The sequence below is a fragment of the Taudactylus pleione genome, unplaced genomic scaffold (genome assembly GCF_031769625.1).
Source record: "Taudactylus pleione unplaced genomic scaffold, aTauple2 ptg000897l, whole genome shotgun sequence".
NCBI classification, from domain to species: Eukaryota; Metazoa; Chordata; class Amphibia; order Anura; family Myobatrachidae; genus Taudactylus; species Taudactylus pleione.
Window position 1 is genome coordinate 709,081 of NW_028285298.1, and position 19,472 is coordinate 728,552.

Genomic DNA, 19,472 nt, shown 5'->3' on the forward strand with positions numbered 1-19,472 from the left:
AGGGAGGCACCGGCGTCTGTGACCGCGTCCTCCTCGTGGCTGCAGGTTCAGTCACAAGTTGAGCTCTGCCTCCTGTTTGCGGCGTGACATCGCCACATGGCCCATACATGCCTCCAGAGCGGAGCAGACTGCTGCAACAAAGGACGAGCCTCCTCTGAACAACTGTGTGCCTATCAGAGGAGACGGTCAGTGTCAGTCAGAGGAGCCACGTCAAAACAACGGAAGAGCCACAGGTTGGCCACCTCTGTACTAGAGTGTTTAACAATTGCGGCAGTGTTGCGCTAATTAATACATAGGCCCTTCAGTGTGTCTCCTTTCTTTTGTTTCATATTTTTTTTCACAAGTGAAATATAGGTGCCAAGTGGGCTCTTGATGTCTGGGCATGCTGGTACTTGTGGTTTGACAAGTGCCACCGTGCCTAGGCAGCTTTGCCGGGACCTGTAGTCCACTTGTAAAGAACAATTTTTAACCATGTATTGACAGTATTACCAGTCCTTGGGGGACACCCCATTTTTGGAGGACGCCTTTTCCCTAGAGGTGCCAGCCCTAGGCTGACCAGTTTTCAGAGCATTTGAGCCCCAAGAGAGTGCCCAGAGAGGTTCACAATGTCGTCAGTTTATCTACGTCGTCATTCTGACTGCTCTCTGGTTTTAATAAATCTGCTGTATTGTTTTTCAGTGTTGGTATGAGCTGTTATTCCCATGTTACGCAGGTATCCAGCACCTAGTCCCCCTATAGTTCCTGGGATGGTTCATTGAAGCTAAGGGTGCCCACACACATACCGATCTGCACACGATCCCACGATGTGTGCGATTTCCCCTGAACTCTCCCCCAGCAGCTCCTACACACGATTTGGAGTAAAAAGCATTAAGATCTATCGTGCATCTTAACTTTTTTTCACAGATTGTCAGATCTGCCCTACTGCACGGCAGATCTGATGATGCGATGTGCGACCAGCGGGGACGCGCATCGCATCGTGATCGTGAGTGGGGACTCACGATTTGGCCATATTTTACACGATCTGTCATCACGATTCGTCGAAATCGGCCAGATCGTGTAAAATGTCGCTATATGTGTGGGCACCTTAAAAGTGTGCTTGTGACAGATCTAGGGAGGTTGCCAGCGGCAACTGGACTCCAGGATAGTTTTCCTCTCAATATTGCAACACTTGTTTCATGTCATTTTGAAAGACCTGTTTTATGAAAAGACGGCACAAAGTGCTCTTTGGTTTATTTGGCTGTGAAAAAAAAACAAAAATAAATAAAATGTGACCTTTTTTTTTTTTTTATTCCAAAATGCAATGAATAATCATATTCTCGTACTGCTTACCAAAAGATCATTTATTAATTTACTGTGTCTTGGAACAAATGCAAAGTGACCGCGAAAACAACTTGGGAGGTATAGTTACTAACGTGCGGGTATTTAGAAGTGGAGATGTTTCCCATAGTAACCAATCAGATTCTACTTAACATTTATCTAGCACCTTATAGAAGATAATAGCTAGAATCTGGTTGGTTGCTATGGGCAACATCTCCACTTCTAAAAGCTCTCACTTTAGTAAATATACCCCTCGGTATCTACATTGTACAGAGACCTGGGTGGGTCATTGGGTGTATTTACCTCCATACCCACAAAATCAGTGACCAGCTTTAACCGATCTTGGGCAAATTAGATAAATTGTCTGGCTGGTTACAGTACTTTATTAGTACGGGGAACCTCAGTCTGTTACACGATCGGCCACCTCTTAATATGTGAGGTGTGTAGTTTTACAGCAGCTGGAGATCGGCATTTTGAATACCCCTGCAATAAGGACTCTGAGTAATTAATGTACTGTATTACTCATTAATGTACTGTATTACTCATTAATGTACTGTATGAGTAATACAGTACATTAATGAGTAATACAGTACATTAGCGGATGCTGATGCTCTATGAAATATGAAGCATTAGTCTCCTCGATACTGGGAGAGATCTTGTGCCTGTATTACATGTACAACAAGACTATGTTGTCAATGAGCTTCATCTCCATCCTTACCCAGCAATGTATCTCCTTTAAAGCATATTTCACTGTATTCATACGGGTTATATATCAGTGTATTTTTGGTAACCGTTCTTTCAGGTTTTGGCCAAACGTCCTGTTGGGAGGGATTTTGCTCTGTGACTGTAACCACCTCCCAGCACCAGCAGCCAGGGTGTGACTGTAACCACCTAGCAGCAGCCAGGGTGTGACTGTAACCACCTAGCAGCAGCCAGGGTGTGGCTGTAACCACCTAGCAGCAGCCAGGGTGTGACTGTAACCACCTAGCAGCAGCCAGGGTGTGACTGTAACCACCTACCAGCAGCCAGGGTGTGACTGTAACCACCTAGCAGCAGCCAGGGTGTGACTGTAACCACCTACCAGCAGCCAGGGTGTGACTGTAACCACCTAGCAGCAGCCAGGGTGTGACTGTAACCACTTACCAGCAGCCAGCCAGGGTGTGACTGTAACCACCTACCAGCAGCCAGCCAGGGTGTGACTGTAACCACCTACCAGCAGCCAGCCAGGGTGTGATTGTAACCACCTACCAGCAGCCAGCCAGGGTGTGACTGTAACCACCTACCAGCAGCCAGGGTGTGAATGTAACCACCTACCAGCAGCCAGCCAGGGTGTGACTGTAACCACCTACCAGCAGCCAGCCAGGGTGTGACTGTAACCACCTACCAGCAGCCAGCCAGGGTGTGACTGTAACCACCTACCAGCAGCCAGCCAGGATGTGACTGTAACCACCTACCAGCAGCCAGCCAGGGTGTGACTGTAACCACCTACCAGCAGCCAGGGTATGACTGAGGGTTGTTCCAGCAGCTGCTATTGTGTTCCCCTATTAAGAGAAGTATGTTTGTGCGTTACATATAAACACTTAGGGGCATATTCAATTAGCCGCAGGGTAATTGTCGCGCTGGACGGGATTCAATTAGCGGGGATTCCATGCACGGGTGTCCCTGAGACCACGTGCGCGAGTCCCCGCTGTTCGTCTTTACCTAGCGCCTCATGTAGGTGCGAGGTAAAATCAGCGTGAGGACGCCCTATTCGGCCTCGCGCGGGAGGGTATTACACAATGAGGGTCTCATTCAGAGCCGCTCGTAAGCGGCCACTCGTTCGTTCCGAGCGATGTTCGCACATCTGCGAATGCGTATGGGTTTTAGTACGCATGCGCGAACCAGTCAGTGCGGTCGGAAATCGTGTGCTCGCAATATAGCGAATGCCTGCTATTTTGAGTGACAGGATGAGGCGTATGTGGGTGGTAACAGGGGAATGTGCTTGAAAAAGGGGAGTGGTGATCCGAACGCAAGCGTGCCAAATGGTCAAAACGGGCGTTTTATGGGTGTGCACAATTAACAAAGCAGCGTCATTGAACACGTCAGTTGGTTGTCTTTTAGCCAGAACTGCTCGCATGATTGCGGTAGGAAAAACCAACCACAAGAATAGCGAGCAGTTCATACGCTGTTCGATGTACTCGATTACTCTAATAAATAGCGGACATGACGTATGGTGCGAGCGGCCAGGGGGCGTTTTTTTACAAAAAAAAGTCTGCATGTTTTGTTCGCTCGTTCAGACCTAGAGGCGTCAACAGACCGCAAAGAGCGAACGGTTCATTTAAATAGCCACCCCTTTTTCAGAACGTCCGTCCGCAAATAGCGTTAGTCTCTGAATCAGACCCCGATTCCGCAGTTCTCGTGGAATCAGTGTGTTCTCGCGCTGGAGTCCCGGTCTCATGACGCGGGGAAATAGCTAAATCCTGCGTCGCGGGACTTTTGCCTGTCAATTAGCTGCGGGTGACATCCCGCAGCTAATTGAATATGCCCCTAAGCGTCTGATTATGAGTAGGACGCGGCTTTGCCTACGGCTGCAAATAGCAAGTCTTAAGGTGCCCATACATGGTGCCATATAGCAGCCGTCCCAATGGATTGGTACGATTTTGCTGCTATATTGTACCGTGTATGGGCATGATATCGGTCAGCGCACGCTCCCATTGGGTTGCACATCGCACCTCCAGATCTTACTGCAGGTTCACTTGATCTGGGGATACGATGCCATGCAGTGTCGGCATATCGGGTGGGCGGCCACCCGATCGCTCCGTGTGTGGGGACCGCCCGATATGTCGGCCGTCAGATCCCCCAGTCGCGCCGCAAGGTACATATCGCACTGTGTATGGGCGGCTTTAGGGCGCTTCGTGGCATGCGCAGTTTACTATCTCCGGGCCATTCTGTGCTGGACGGCTGTAGGTCAGATCTTGGAAACATTGCGTATTCTGGGCGGCACTCATGTTAGTGTGGTGGGCGTGTAGCTATATACTTCTCGCGTACAGCGAAGGGAAGACTGTCTGTGACGGATCTTTTACTCCCAGCATACTAATGGGGGCATGTGCAGAGGCCTATGTATACACGCATTATTAAATCCTGCTTTGTCCACTTTGCATTCAACCCAGAATCCGGCCTGTACTGTGCACCAGCGGCAAGCATGCATCCCATCCCATTTACCAGGGGGCAGCGACATCACTGATACCAATGGTGCCTAAGGCAGGGATAGGCTGCTTACACACAGAGGGTATGCAGGCAGTTGGAGGACAGAACCACTATCTGTAGATAACAGGTATATTTCAACATCCATACAACCAATTCATTACCAAATGTTTAATATGTATTTCCACCACTTGGTGGCAGTATTCCACCTCTAGTACAGCCCAGTCTCTTGTGCACTGTTATATAAACACTGTGTTACACTTCATTAATACAAAATACAACATCGGCGCACGCTCTGGCTTAGAACGTGCGTTATGAAACACTTTGCCTATTAACCGGTGCAGTAAATAAATATGGAGACACACATTGCGTTACGTGGGTAAGTGTTCTCACTGCAAACGGACATGAAGAGGTAGTGCACTCGAAGCTGTGATAACCGAGACCTTGCGGGCTGCTGCATACAGTGATACAGCGTTAGTAGGAGTTGTGGTCACTGCAGTATACTGCTCGCAGCAAAGGGGGTCATTTGTCTCCCTCTGCACCTGGCTGTGGCCCCACCAACAGGCCCAGGTAATTAGTATCTGCTCCTCCCCCTGTCCCGCGCTCCTGCCTGTGCCTAGCGTGAAGTGCCAATGATTGCGGCTACACTGGCGGATGGAAGAGGGGCAGCGCAATCTCGTATACAGACACATTAGCATTACGTTTGCAGCGGCCGTGCGGAATCGCATTCACATTTTGTGTGACTCAGAATCAGGTTTTGTGGGGTCTATTCTTTCTAAACTATGATTTCCGTATTTTTTATGTAAATCCCCTATTCAGCAATGGGATAATGGGGAAGATAACGCAATTATTTTATCCATTGATTCCCATCTCACAGACTACCGCACTGTAGGGATCAGCTATTGATCTCTACAGTGCTTTAACGGTTTTTGCTATTCAGCAAAGCAAAAAGTGTTAAATCACTCGATAAACATTTCCTTTATATAACGCCATCTCAGAATGGCGTTACATGCAGAAAATACTTAAATATCCCGAAAACTGCAGGGACAGAGGGCAATTTTCCCATAAATCCTTGCAGCATCTTGTAAGCCCACCCAGTCTCCATTCCAGCTTCCCGGTGATCGTGGCAGGTAAGTCACTCTAGAGCATGTTAAACCCCCCTGCAATTGATTGATATGTGTATACAGGCTTTATACTAGCCTGTATACTTGTAAATTTTTGTGCGATTATATTTAACATTTATATATAAATGCTAAATATGAAAGCGTATAAATATACATGTATATAGGCTAGTATAAAGCCTGTATACACATATCAATCACTTTCGGGAGGCTGGAGCTGTACTTACCCCGTCGGCATTCACCGCAAGCAGGGACAGAGATTGTTCCCGAGCGCATGACTGAGCATGGGCAGAGGAACAAACAGAAGGTTTTGTTTTCGGAATCCCGAGACCAATCCCTGCTGTGACATCGCCAGGACAGTGTGTTACCGCAACCGCTGTCCCTGCTCAAAATATTGCTGCATAACTTCCATATTTTATCATAATTGATAAAATCTCATGACGATGTTGCCCGATAATATTCTGGGCAACATCGTCACTGTTGCTGAATAGACCCCAATATATGTCCATGGAGATCGTTAGTGCATTAAATCCGGCTGCATGCTGGGCTGAGGGAGAATAAAAGTAATAGCCACATATAAAACAAATTGTTTGCCATAAGTTGGATAACATGTGGAGTTAAACTCACAGGGGTCTATTCAGCAACAGTGACGATGTTGCCCAAATTATTATTGGTCAACATCGTCACGAGTTTTTATGAGTTATGATAAAATATGGAAGCTATTCAGCAATATATTGAGCAGGGACAGTGGTTGCGGTAACACGCTGCCCCTGCGATGTCACAGAAGGGATTGTTCTCGGGATTCCGAAAACAACACCTTCTGGGCCTGATTCAGAGCCGGACGCTCTGACCAGAGCGCTCGCTCTGAATCATGGCCCTCCTACCTAAAAATGGAGCGGCCTCTTGGACGCTCGCATAGCTGTGGGTTACCACCCACAGCTATAGCGAGCGTCCATGATGATGGTCGCGATGGTCAAAACCATCGCGACCATTGGGCTTGCGATGAGACCCTGTGGCTCTATCAGAGCCAAAATCACTCCCACTGACATCACTGATGATGTCAGTGGGGCCGGACCCAGACGGTAGGCGTTCCCATGGGAACGCCTCCGTCTGGCAGCCACGCCCCCGGCATGCCCACCAAAGGGGGCGTGCTGTCAATCACCAACGACAGCACGCCCCATTTGGTGCGAGACCCCGAGCGACGGATTCCCCGTCGCTCGCCGGGTCTCGCGCATGCGCATGACGGAGCTCCCTCCGTCGTACGCATGCGCACTTCGGCACCATCGACCCGCTTGCGAGCGTACAGCGCTCGCGAGCGGGTCAGAACCAGGCCCTCTGTTTGTTCCCTCCCTGCTTGCGGTGAATGCCGTTGGAGTAAGTACAGCTCCAGCCTGTCCAAAGTGATTGACATGTGTATACAGGCTTTATACTAGCCTTTATACACGTATATTTATGTGCTTTTATATTTAACATTTATATATAAATGTTAAATGTAATCGCCATTCTGAAAGTAATTATTTTCGAGTGATTTAACACTTTTTGCTTTGCTGAATAGCAATAAGCGTTAAAGCACTGTAGATATCAATGGCTGATCCCTACAGTGCGATGCTCTGCAAGATGGGAATTAATGGAGAAGATAAATTGCGTTATCTTCCCCATTATTCCATTGCTGCATAACATAAAAAAAATACGGAAATCATAGTTTCCATATTTTTTATGTAAAAAAAAAAAAATCATTGCTGAATAGACCCCCCCAGACACGGATCAGTGAAGACACTCGCATGTAATCAGTATCGGCTGTCATGTAAAGCATCGCCTCATCTTCTGTGATAGAGAAAACGGCACAACTCACTGATCAGTTACCGCTATGCCCGATGGTCTGGCCTATGTATTACGTACTGAGTGATGTGCGGTCAACTGGCGCCACGCCAAGATAGGCAGCAAGCGCAAGGATTATAGAGATGACTTTGCCCAGGTTTGTCCTTGTTACAAAGGCCTCGCCATTACCTCCAACAACTGCACAAGACTAATCACTGACACCTGAGTCACATCAAAGGGTAAATTTACTAAAGGGCGGATTTTAACAGCAAAATTTAAAACGTCGCTGACATAAAAAGCAAACCACTGAATTTGGACTTTACTATCAGAGCCGTTTTTAAAGTCCGGGCTTAGTAACTTTACCCCCAAGTCTTCACTACATTTCCAACCTAGAGGTCATCGCCCCAGACACACCCCAAATTTCACTTAGATTCAGTCCGACTCCCCTCTCATCTACAAGGCTGTGAAATGAGGGCACTACTGATCCTAAAACAAACACAAATTCTTTTAATAAAACAAATTAAATGCCAGAGTCACACCACATATACATCTAACAGTTGGGCAAAGTCTGGAGATATTTAAGAAGCCCCCAGACTCAAAGAGACTCTCCGCATTGACCTAAACTGGTTGAGGACTCCCAAGGTGACTACGGAGCGATAATCCTGAAGTTCTGTTCTACTGGATCAATTGAATATATTTATTATGTCTCCAATGCTCGACACTGAAGATGTCCTGGCACCTCGCTGGGAACAGACCACTACCAGGACAATTACCACCAAGATAACATAATAAAGTAAAAAGTAGCTGGTTAAATTGTAACGTAAAATGACGCAGATTTTCCATAAACTGAACGGCCATGAACATTTGCGGAAAACATGAAATAATTAAATTAAAAGAAAAAAAAAAAAATCTCATACCGAAACAGAAGGGTTATTAAACCCAACTATATACTGGACCAGAGAAATAAAACATCAGATTCCATTCTCCTGGATTCCCGGAGACCACGAGGATGTGAAATAAAATGTGATCACACAGGAACATGTGTTTAGAAGTTTCTATGACCTGTGTTTATTCACTGAAGGATACAAGAGGATTCTGGGGTCCCAGGTACCTTTTACGGAAACTTGTCGCACTTCCAAAATATTTTTTTTCCGGCCGTTGCCATATTAGACACCTGATGGAGGACATTGTTACAAATAGAAGGCTGGTCTCAGCTCTGGTGGGATGTAGGCCGAGGAGATGACCTCAACAGGTCATGGGAGTCGCGCAGGGACCGAGGGGAACGCCATACTTTGATGGTAAAGTCATCGCTGGCGCTAAGTAGTAGCTCCTGGTCCACAGGGCTGAAAGCCACCGAGTTTACCACATCCTCGTGCGGCAGCGTGGCCAGGCAGACGTTGTAATGGCGGTCCCAGACGTAGCCGCAGCGATCCTCCGCTCCGCTGGACCAAGAGAAAGCTCAGTTAGTCCATGACGTCACAGAGTGTTGACTTTATACTTCTGATGCTACAACAAATGTTTCTCAGCTGTTGCACTTACCTGGCCACAAAGTCTTTGCTGACGTCTAGGAAGATGAAGAAGCACTCGTTGTTTGGAGTATAGGCACGGTGGGCTCGTAGAGGTTCCTTTACCTCTCGAAGGGTCCGCAGGTCAAAGACGCGAAGTTCGATTTCTTCGGCTATGGGCGGAGGACACATGGGGTCCGCGATCACACAGTCGCGAGGCCAAGACCGGCTATTGACATACAAATACCTAGCAACAGCAATTAAGAGGTTACTAATGGTTCCCCTTACACTTTCCATACAAATACCATATCATTAAGTCAAGATCACAGAGAGCAAAAAGTGAAGGGTAACACATCCAAAAATGTATTTATCTAATTACAATAAATATCCTGTGTATATTAACTTACTGGTATAGTCTCCTGAAAGTTGGAACAGACTTTTGCCTGGAATCACCTGCTGAAATCTCAGAACACATGTTTGTTACTTCAATTTGATTTCATCATCAAACGGCAACAGTGAGTTTCTGGGACTTCAACAGGCAATTTTAGGCAGATGTCTTAGTTCAAACATCCTGAGCTGCTTCAACAAGTTCAGTATTTATAAATAACAGTATGCTCCCCAGAAATTGTGAAAAGCCGGGCGTCATTATGAGGTAGTTGGGGGTTGTAGGAACTCAGGACTAGACTGACCCCATAAGGGGTAAGCAGCAGTCCTTTGTACAACTGGGCATCTCACTTATAGTTTGACGGGCTCCGGGCGGGAGAGGGGGGCTGTCAGTCTGCAATGCTTGCCTCCAGTGCAGTGTGGGCCGTGGTCAATGCAAAGTGGACTCGTGGAGGGGGCTCCTTGGCTGGGATCCTTATTCCGGCGAGGATGGCTCTGTACAGCGAGCATTTCAGTTGCTCACGGCGCCAGCGTACTCTTGTGTAAGGCGGGCCAGCCCTGGGTGCCCGATACCGCGACTCTCCAACTGTCAGCTGGGTGCGCCCAAGAAAAAGGCCCTGGTGAGAACACTGGTTATAATATACTGTATTAATATAGGGCCAATATTCTAATGTGGTCTCACCATTGGGACCCCAATATTGCATATATATCTCATCTGCTGGTTTATTAAAAACTAGGCGTTTTTAGGGGTAATCCAGAGACTCAGGCACAGTGGGCGTAGTTGTAATTTACTAACTTATGATAATGTGAGGTTCCGATTAACAAACGCGGGGGTTCACGTGTCTGCAAGCGGAAACCAGGCGCGCCCATAGAATTTATGTCGGTATCTGCACGTGCACCAGCTCCATTCTAGGCGCAAGGGATCTGTCAGACACAGACTTCCCATCCCTGTATGCATAGAGCTTTCGCCACAGGCCCACGGCACTCCCATGGCGCCCACACATCACGGTGGTTATTAGCGATAGAACGGTCTCCGCCTAGTTCACGCCCCAAAACACCCAATTTCACGGAAGCAGGTTCATCCAAGTTGTGTTGTCTCAGAAAGGCAGGAAATACGAAAAGATGCGTAAATTCCCCTCTGCGAGGGCGATATATATTCATAAACTCGCCATTTCCGTACGTTAGGAGAGCAGAATCAGACCTTATGTGAGAAACCCGCACAATGAATTGCTACTATGTCCTTGGCGATCTATATGATCATGGAAGAAGCGCCTGGAGGCCTGAGTAGAGAAGCCGCCATGCAGCATATAATGGCAGGGACTCTGGGTAGGGCAGAAACACTGAGTGTTGGACTGTTGTCCTGAGCGGTCATCTTCTGTGTCAAGAGAATCTGGAAAACCCGTAATGTCACAGGCAAAAAGGTTGACTATTTTACCCAAATCACAACTATTAAATAGATTTTAGAATCGGAGGACATTAATCTTAGTGATGGCTACATTACATACACAGATGTGTCCTCATGCACTATTGCTGCGGTCACGCCAAACCGCCCCTCTCGGCGCACCAGGTACCAATGCGACTCTGCTAGTGCAAAGCATCTTTTATGCCCTATATACAAGTGCTGCATGTCTAAATAATCAACGCAGTCTCGTGATGCGTCCTAGTTGCATCAAATTGTGACTTGGAAAAAAAAAAGAGATGCTCGGTGCTAGCAGAGTCATACAGGACCTGGTGGCTCATTTTCACCACACGTTTCGCCGCATGGTGTATAGATGCTAGGTGTCTGAGGACACATATATAATTGTAAAGATTGCATGGGCGGCTGTGCTAAGAGCCATGGGTGGCTGCATACCTGTGGTCAGGAGATAGACCCATGCCAATGATGTGACCATGAATGTTTATTATGTGGTCAAGAGCATCGAAGAACTCGTTGGGGCCACGTTCTTCGCCCAGTACCAGCCCTTCTGTGCTCATCTGATGAGGAAGGAGCCGCTTAATACCTGTAGGAACACAGACAAGAGCTAATCAATTGCCGAACTGCTGTTATAAAGCTGTGCCGCTAAAGAAATTGTATAGATTTCATAAATATCTTATTCTGCGTTTTATATCTCCGAGTGGTAGCCATTATATGGGTTGTCCATACTCAGATGACTTTCATTCGCTGGCTCATATAGGTGTTCTTCCAACTTTTACAGTTACAATGACTCTACGTACCACACGCGTTTCGCCGCTTGCTTTATAATTTAGTATATGAGGACAAACTCATTGGGACACATATTAATGTATACTGTAGGAAATCTGCTAAATATGCTGAACTACATGTTAACCGTTTGATGACCAGCGTAGAGGTTACACCCCTTCACGACCAGGCCAAATTTAATTTTCCGGATGTATCAAACAAAATGGTAATAACTATTCTTTTTATTATTTAGCCAACTTAGGGCCGTATTCAATTAGACGCGATAAGCCATTTTCGGATAAAAAAGTTTTCGCCGGTGACGTCATTTCGCCAAGCGAAAACTTATCCCCGTATTCAAATCCAAAGACTTTTCGCCAATGCGGAAAGTCAATGCATTGGAATAGGCGAAAAAGATTCGCCTATGAAACTAGGCGGAAAAAGCCCCGAAAATGTAAACTTTGGCAAAAAAAGTAAAAAAAAAAAATTAACACCCCAAAAAAGTACTTTCATTTTGGGAGCGAAAAAGTGCAAAGTTGGGGGACAAACTTAAAAACTATCAAAATAGACTCCAGAGGGTCCTCAAGTAGGCCCCAGGTGTTTTTAAGATTCCAGGTGGTTGCAGCAGGTGGATTTTTAACGATTTTTTAAACTTCACATTAGTAACTTTAAACTATGCCTGCACCCATTTTCATGTACCCCAAATTTGGTGGGACTAGTTATTTTTGTTCAAAAAAAATTCTAAATGCTTTTTTTCACCACTTGTGCAAAGACGCTAATTAGAAGCTATTGAGAGCATTTAAGTACCCCAAATACCTACAGCAGGGCTATCCCCACCCCCCCCTGTGCAGCTTTGCAATTCCGTCCAGTACTGAATCACCCACCAAGTTTCAGAACCTGTGCAATATGGATTCCCATTTATCATTGCCACGTACCTATCTGATGGGGTGAGTAAGTGAGGCAGCCGGTGGTGAAGATCAGGTATTTCCTGCTCACGGTTTCCTCCTTGACGTTAGGGCTCTCTGGTCGCTTTGTCCTGTATTTTGCGTACAACTGCGCCAGTTTGGTCTCAAACTGATCACTGGTCATTGGCGGCTGGGGCGTCTCCTCCTGGTCTTGGGCACCGTTGAAGAGCTGAAGAGCGGCCGCGATCTCCGCATCATCTGCAACAATGTTCCTCTCTTCCTCATCCTCCTCGGACTCTTCCTCATCCGTGATGTCCTCCACTGGCTCCGGAACGCTCTGCGTGGCCTCTCCGGCTTTCTCTCCGGCCTCCATCAGCAGGTCCGAAGAGTCTGCCACCATTACCATCCGGATGGTGCTGCTGTTTAGGTTCTGAATCTTGAAAAGTCTCTTCACCACATTCAGGTTCTCCGACTCCACATCCTGAAAACGGGACACGCACACAAATATAATGGCTGCGTACGTCATCCTGCGTTCTCTCTCTGCCAACCTCGTGCTTACCTGAAAGGCCTTATTTAACCACAGTACCGAGCAGGAAGTGACCCGGCCCATACGGTGCAGGTTCCCGGAGACGAGGTGGGTGTTATTAAGCCAACAACCAAACACATCATATGGTTTATTTCTTACTCGACTCAACAGGTTAAATCCATCTGCATTGAAGAGAGACGTAAGCACTTACGCTAAGTATTCAACACTCGTCGCACTGATACCACCACCCCCCTACCACCACCACCACCTTACCTAGGCTGAAGACTGCAATCTCTCCTGCAGATGAGTTGTGGGGCCCCACGAAGACCCCAGACACCAGGAGCAGCGTGTCGTCCGCGTTAAACTGGGAGAACTGTGTGTAGCTCCAGTGGTGGGGCCTCATGTTAGCGCTGTCCAGGAGGCATATGGGGTGCTTGGTGTTCCAGATCTGCAGAGGGACAATAGGAAGAAGTATCAGGGACCAAACAATTCCCAGGGCATGAGCACCAGAGATGGATCCTCCTCACCTTGACTGTACAGTCCTTAGAGCAGGTGGCGCACAGGTACCCAGAGTGAGAGAAGCTGACGTGCAGGACCTGGTCTGTGTGCTCCCTGAGTCTCTGCACCTCCACGCGGGGGGCTGTGTCACACAGACGCTGGAACTCCTCATACCATGAGTCCGTGCCTGTCACCAACACAACAGACATGTGATCATATACATACTCGAACTCGAGACACAAAGAGACTTCTCCTAATAGTGTATGCTAGGACATAAATGTTCTATGCAATATTTTCTGTAATACAATTTCAGAACACAAGACACAAATCAATCATGTGGGTATCGCGCACATTCTATCCTATAAATATGTTACGTTGGTTACAAGGTCGTTTTGGACCTCCGCCAGAACTGCTGTAATTTGGATCCCTTGTATAGACTGTAAAGCTGGGTACACACTATACAATGTGTGTACCCAGCGACAGTGTGATGCGATGTAACAACACATCGCGGGCGCCATACACGCTGCACGATCCGATGTATGACGGCGCAGTGTGACATCACATGCTGCATGTAACAGCACGGCGTCATTCATCGCATCATCCCCTCTGCCGTGCATAACAGCAGACGGGACGCCGTGGTGAACAACGGATCGGGTGTGCACGCTTTATGATGTCAGAACGATATATCGTATAGTGTATACTCAGTTTTACTCCAGTGATCAGAGCTGAGCAGTTTTATTGGTCATAAATATTCACTTCTTGTTTCAATGAGAATGGACAATTGGTGGACTGCAGTGCCCCCTAGTGGCACTGAGAGTTATTTTACCCTCTCCACAAATGTCTCTCATTTTGGGGCCACGCAATCTGTGATATTGGGCTAGAGAGGGGGGCAGCCCTGTGAAAGAGGGGAGAGACGTCTACGGGATAACAAGCAGAGCAGGAGATTACATAGAAGAGACGCTGCCTGCGGCTCCCGTACTAAACACTAACAAGGGAACCGTCCAGGACGTAATCATAAGTGAAACAGACACATTCAGAGGATTCTTTTTCCAAGATTACTGTAGCTTCCCTTTAATTCTGGAGCTTGTGTCAGTGGCTCATTGATGAAATATTGACCTCAATCCATTAATCTAAATACAAGATCATTTACTAACGAGAAAAAACTGTGTCCACCGGCAGACCTGTACGACAATCACAGTTTTACCACAATATCCACGTAACGTCTTGTACTACTACGATCGGCAGAACATTACCCTGTTCCTATACACCTGTAAGCCCTGTTCCTGCTGGTCATACCGAGAAGATTGGGCAGGGCCTACAGTGGACCCAAGGTACAGGCATCCACTTCCTGGTGGCGGGACCCTTTCACATGACCAACCACCGGGAAGCACATGACCGGATTAATACAGGATCGCCGTATCTGTATTTAATACAGAAAATAAATCGGCAAAATAATATCCATATTTCTCCAAGATCTCTCTCTCACACTTACCTGGGTACCGATGAATGTGCCGCTGCACTCGGTAATGTGTATAGAATAACTCCTTCCACAAGAAGTCGTCGCGGGACACACAGTACCAGCGTCGGCACACCAACCCAGCAGAGAGCAGGTCCGCAGGCCCCAGGCTCAGGAATATCTGGTAGAGGATACTGTCCGGTAGGAGGGAGGGACCCACGTCGTCCATAGTGTCATGCTGTCGTCTTTAACCTGACTGACACCTGTAGGAATAGGGAGACTATAAAGCACCGATGGTTCAGGCTCACTGAAACCTGAATAATACCTCTCTTCCACCAAAAACCCAGGTGCGACCTGGGTTTTTGGACATGGTTCCAACCCTGGTCAGACCCATTTACACTGCACCTTCGATCTGGGTTACTCCCAGGTCAGCCCTGTTCACACTGAACTCAGGTCTGCTCTGCTAAACCTGTGAGGTCATAAATAGTGGGTGGTGACTGCTCCACAACCACCAATCAGCTCATTTTAGGCATGACCCAGGTCGGATAACCCGGATCGCACCGTTTACACTGCACCATTACCCAGGTCCATCGTGGGTCCAACCCTGGTAGCTACCTGGGTTGGATTGCTGGGTCACTTGACCTGGGTTATTTTTCAGAGACCCTTTTACACTGAGCTGCGACCTGGGTAGACCCAGCAAAAACCCAGGTTTTTGCTCTGGTGTAAAAGGGGTATTATAGTCATTCGGGTCCAAAATAAGGACTTTGGGAAATGGAGAGGAGTGCAGTTATTGTTCATTCAAGGACCCTGAACCTGTAGAAACCTCTTCAGCATGTTGGATACGCCTGAGACGTGTGTATCCTTAGAATAACACTGTATGAAATATTTACCAGATATCTTTACATCAATATTCACTAAATCTGAGCATAATTTTCATATCACTTCACGGTTCCATCAGTTTCCAACCTTTTCTCAGCATTGAGACTCTTCAGTCATTTATGAGTAAAAAAAGCTATAAACAAGTACACAGGCGCCATTAATGTCCAGCTATGGGTAGTAGAGACACCCACAGCAGCTATGCCTTAGGTTATATGTGGGCTCTCCCTGTATAAGGGGATACGGGAAGCGCTCAGAGTTTCTAAAACAATCACAGGTGAACTGTAGAAAATATCCAATTGGGATTAACAACAATTTATTATATGATGGTCAATGGCAGCAGTGTGAAAGCAGAAAATACATAGAAAATGAAAGCTACAGACATTTGCAATAATATATCTACTAACAAAGTCTAAAGGTGCGTACACACTGGGCGATAAAGTGGACGACGGAACGATAACGATATCATTATCGTTCTGTCGTTCAATATATCGTCCATTTTTTAACAACAAAACGATGAACGATAACGACGCCGAACGTTCCCACGGGTCGTTCGTCATTGTCGTTCATCAAGCAAACATGCAGGCCAACATGACGATACGTGAGGGGTGTACATGGCTGTATACTGTACATGGATGAGCAGTGTATATAGGTGAGGGGTGTACATGGCTTTATACTGTACATGGATGAGCAGTGTATATAGGTGAGGGGTGTACATGGATAAGTATTGTATATGGGTGAGGGGTGTACATGGCTGTATACTGTACATGGATGAGCAGTGTATATAGGTGAGGGGTGTACATGGCTTTATACTGTACATGGATGAGCAGTGTATATAGGTGAGGGGTGTACATGGATAAGTATTGTATATGGGTGAGGGGTGTACATGGCTGTATACTGTACATGGATGAGCAGTGTATATAGGTGAGGGGTGTACATGGCTTTATACTGTACATGGATGAGCAGTGTATATAGGTGAGGGGTGTACATGGATAAGTATTGTATATGGGTGAGGGGTGCACATGGCTGTATACTGTACATGGATGAGCAGTGTATATAGGTGAGGGGTGTACATGGCTTTATACTGTACATGGATAAGTATTGTATATGGGTGAGGGGTGCACATGGCTGTATATGGATGAGCAGTGTATATAGGTGAGGGGTATACATGGCTGTATACTGTACATGGATGAGCAGTGTATATAGGTGAGGGGTGTACATGGCTATATACTGTACATGGATGAGCAGTGTATATGGGTGAGGGGTGTACATGGCTGTATACTGTACATGGATGAGCAGTGTATATACGTGAGGGGTGTACATGGCTTTATACTGTACATGGATGAGCAGTGTATATCGGTGAGGGGTGTACATGGATGAGCAGTGTATATGGGTGAGGGGTGTACATGGCTGTATACTATACATGGATGAGCAGTGTATATAGGTGAGAGGTGTACATGGCTGTACGCTGTACATGGATGAGCAGTGTATATAGGTGAGGAGTGTACATGGCTATATACTGTACATGGGTGAGCAATATATATGGTGAGGGGTGTACATGGATGAGCAGTGTATATAGGTGAGGGGTGTACATGGCTGTATACTGTACATGGACGAGCAGTGTATATTGGTGAGGGGTGTACATGGCTGTATACTGTACATAGATAAGTAGTGTATATAGGTGAGGGGTGTACATGGCTGTATACTGTACATAGATAAGTAGTGTATATAGGTGAGGGGTGTACATGGCTGTATACTGTACATGGATGAGCAGTGTATTTGGGTGAGGGGTGTACATGGCTGTATACTGTACATGGATGAGCAGTGTATATAGGTGAGGGGTGTACATGGATGAGCAGTGTATATAGGTGAGGGGTGTATATGGCTGTATACTGTACATGGATGAGCAGTGTATATAGGTGAGGGGTGTATATGGCTGTATACTGTACATGGATGAGCAGTGTATATGGGTGAGGGGTGTACATGGCTGTATACTGTACATGGATGAGCAGTGTATATAGATGAGGGGTGTACATGGATGAGCAGTGTATATAAGTGAGGGGTGTACATGGATGAGCAGTGTATATGGGTGAGGGGTGTACATGGATGAGCAGTGTATATAGGTGAGGGGTGTACATGGATGAACAGTGTATATAGGTGAGGGGTGTATATGGCTGTATACTGTACATGGATGAGCAGTGTATATAGGTGAGGGGTGTATATGGCTGTATACTGTACATGGATGAGCAGTGTATATAGGTGAGGGGTGTACATGGCTGTATACTGTATATGGATGAGCAGTGTATATAGGTGAGGGGTGTACATGGATGAGCAGTGTATATAGGTGAGGGGTGTACATGGCTATATACTGTACATGGATGAGCAGTGTATATGGGTGAGGGGTGTACATGGCTGTATACTGTACATGGATGAGCAGTGTATATAGGTGAGGGGTGTATATGGCTGTATACTGTACATGGATGAGCAGTGTATATAGGTGAGGGGTGTACATGGATGAGCAGTGTATATAGGTGAGGGGTGTACATGGCTATATACTGTACATGGATGAGCAGTGTATATAGGTGAGGGGTGTACATGGCTGTATACTGTATATGGATGAGCAGTGTATATGGGTGAGGGGTGTACATGGCTGTATACTGTACATGGATGAGCAGTGTATATAGGTGAGGGGTGTACATGGCTATATACTGTACATGGATGAGCAGTGTATATGGGTGAGGGGTGTACATGGCTGTATACTGTACATGGATGAGCAGTGTATATGGGTGAGGGGTGTACATGGCTGTATACTGTACATGGATGAGCAGTGTATATGGGTGAGGGGGTGTACATGGCTGTATACTGTATATGGATGAGCAGTGTATATAGGTGAGGGGTGTACATGGCTATATACTGTACATGGATGAGCAGTGTATATGGGTGAGGGGTGTACATGGCTGTATACTGTACATGGATGAGCAGTGTATATAGGTGAGGGGTGTACATGGCTGTATACTGTATATGGATGAGCAGTGTATATAGGTGAGGGGTGTACATGGCTGTATACTGTATATGGATGAGCAGTGTATATAGGTGAGGGGTGTACATGGCTGTATACTGTATATGGATGAGCAGTGTATATAGGTGAGGGGTGTACATGGCTATATACTGTCAGTGTACACTCTACAGTTCATGTCCTGTGTTTCTGATTGCACAGTATGAACAGCACTGCCCATTATAATTTTATAGTAGAGTGCAAGCTCCTCGGACACCTCCTGTCAGACACTATTATTACCTCCGCCTGTCCTAGGGGGTAGATACTAAATCTAGTCCCCACCCTGCCCCAGCCACAGTTCTCACCTTCACTTCCGCATCCTCCTGCCCCGTACTCCTGTCTGCCCTTCGTTCCTCTCTATGATCTGGGACTCGCAGCGACTGTACTCTATGGTCAGGGAGGCTACAGATACTGGATAATACAGCTGTGACAGTGTGTGGCTGATGGCAGGAGGTGTGCACAGCCTGGGACACCCAGCACCCCCCTGAGACTGAGCATAGTCAGTGCAATGACTGTACATGTACAGTATGTACTGTATCATCACGATCATCAGTGTTTTAGTACTGCCACCTAATGGCCACGGCTCTGTACTGCAGGGAGAAACAGAAGCCTGCATGATTGGCCTCCGCTATCATTGATAATGTGCTGACAT

At 46.8% G+C, this 19,472-nt stretch overlaps 1 protein-coding gene across 1 annotated transcript; it reads right to left on the reverse strand.

Annotated features, from left to right (window-relative positions):
- Nucleotides 1-7,931: 7,931 nt before the first annotated feature.
- Nucleotides 7,932-19,225, reverse strand: FBXW5 (F-box and WD repeat domain containing 5). The gene is made up of 9 exons (XM_088459103.1): nucleotides 19,126-19,225; nucleotides 14,926-15,152; nucleotides 13,463-13,620; nucleotides 13,209-13,383; nucleotides 12,969-13,117; nucleotides 12,440-12,890; nucleotides 11,181-11,328; nucleotides 8,979-9,191; nucleotides 7,932-8,881 (listed from the first exon to the last, which is right to left on the reverse strand). Exons 2-9 carry the CDS (start codon nucleotides 15,116-15,118, stop codon nucleotides 8,650-8,652), a joined length of 1,719 nt encoding a protein of 572 aa, XP_088315229.1. The 5' UTR covers nucleotides 15,119-15,152; nucleotides 19,126-19,225; the 3' UTR covers nucleotides 7,932-8,649.
- Between the last annotated feature and the right edge of the window lie 247 nt (nucleotides 19,226-19,472).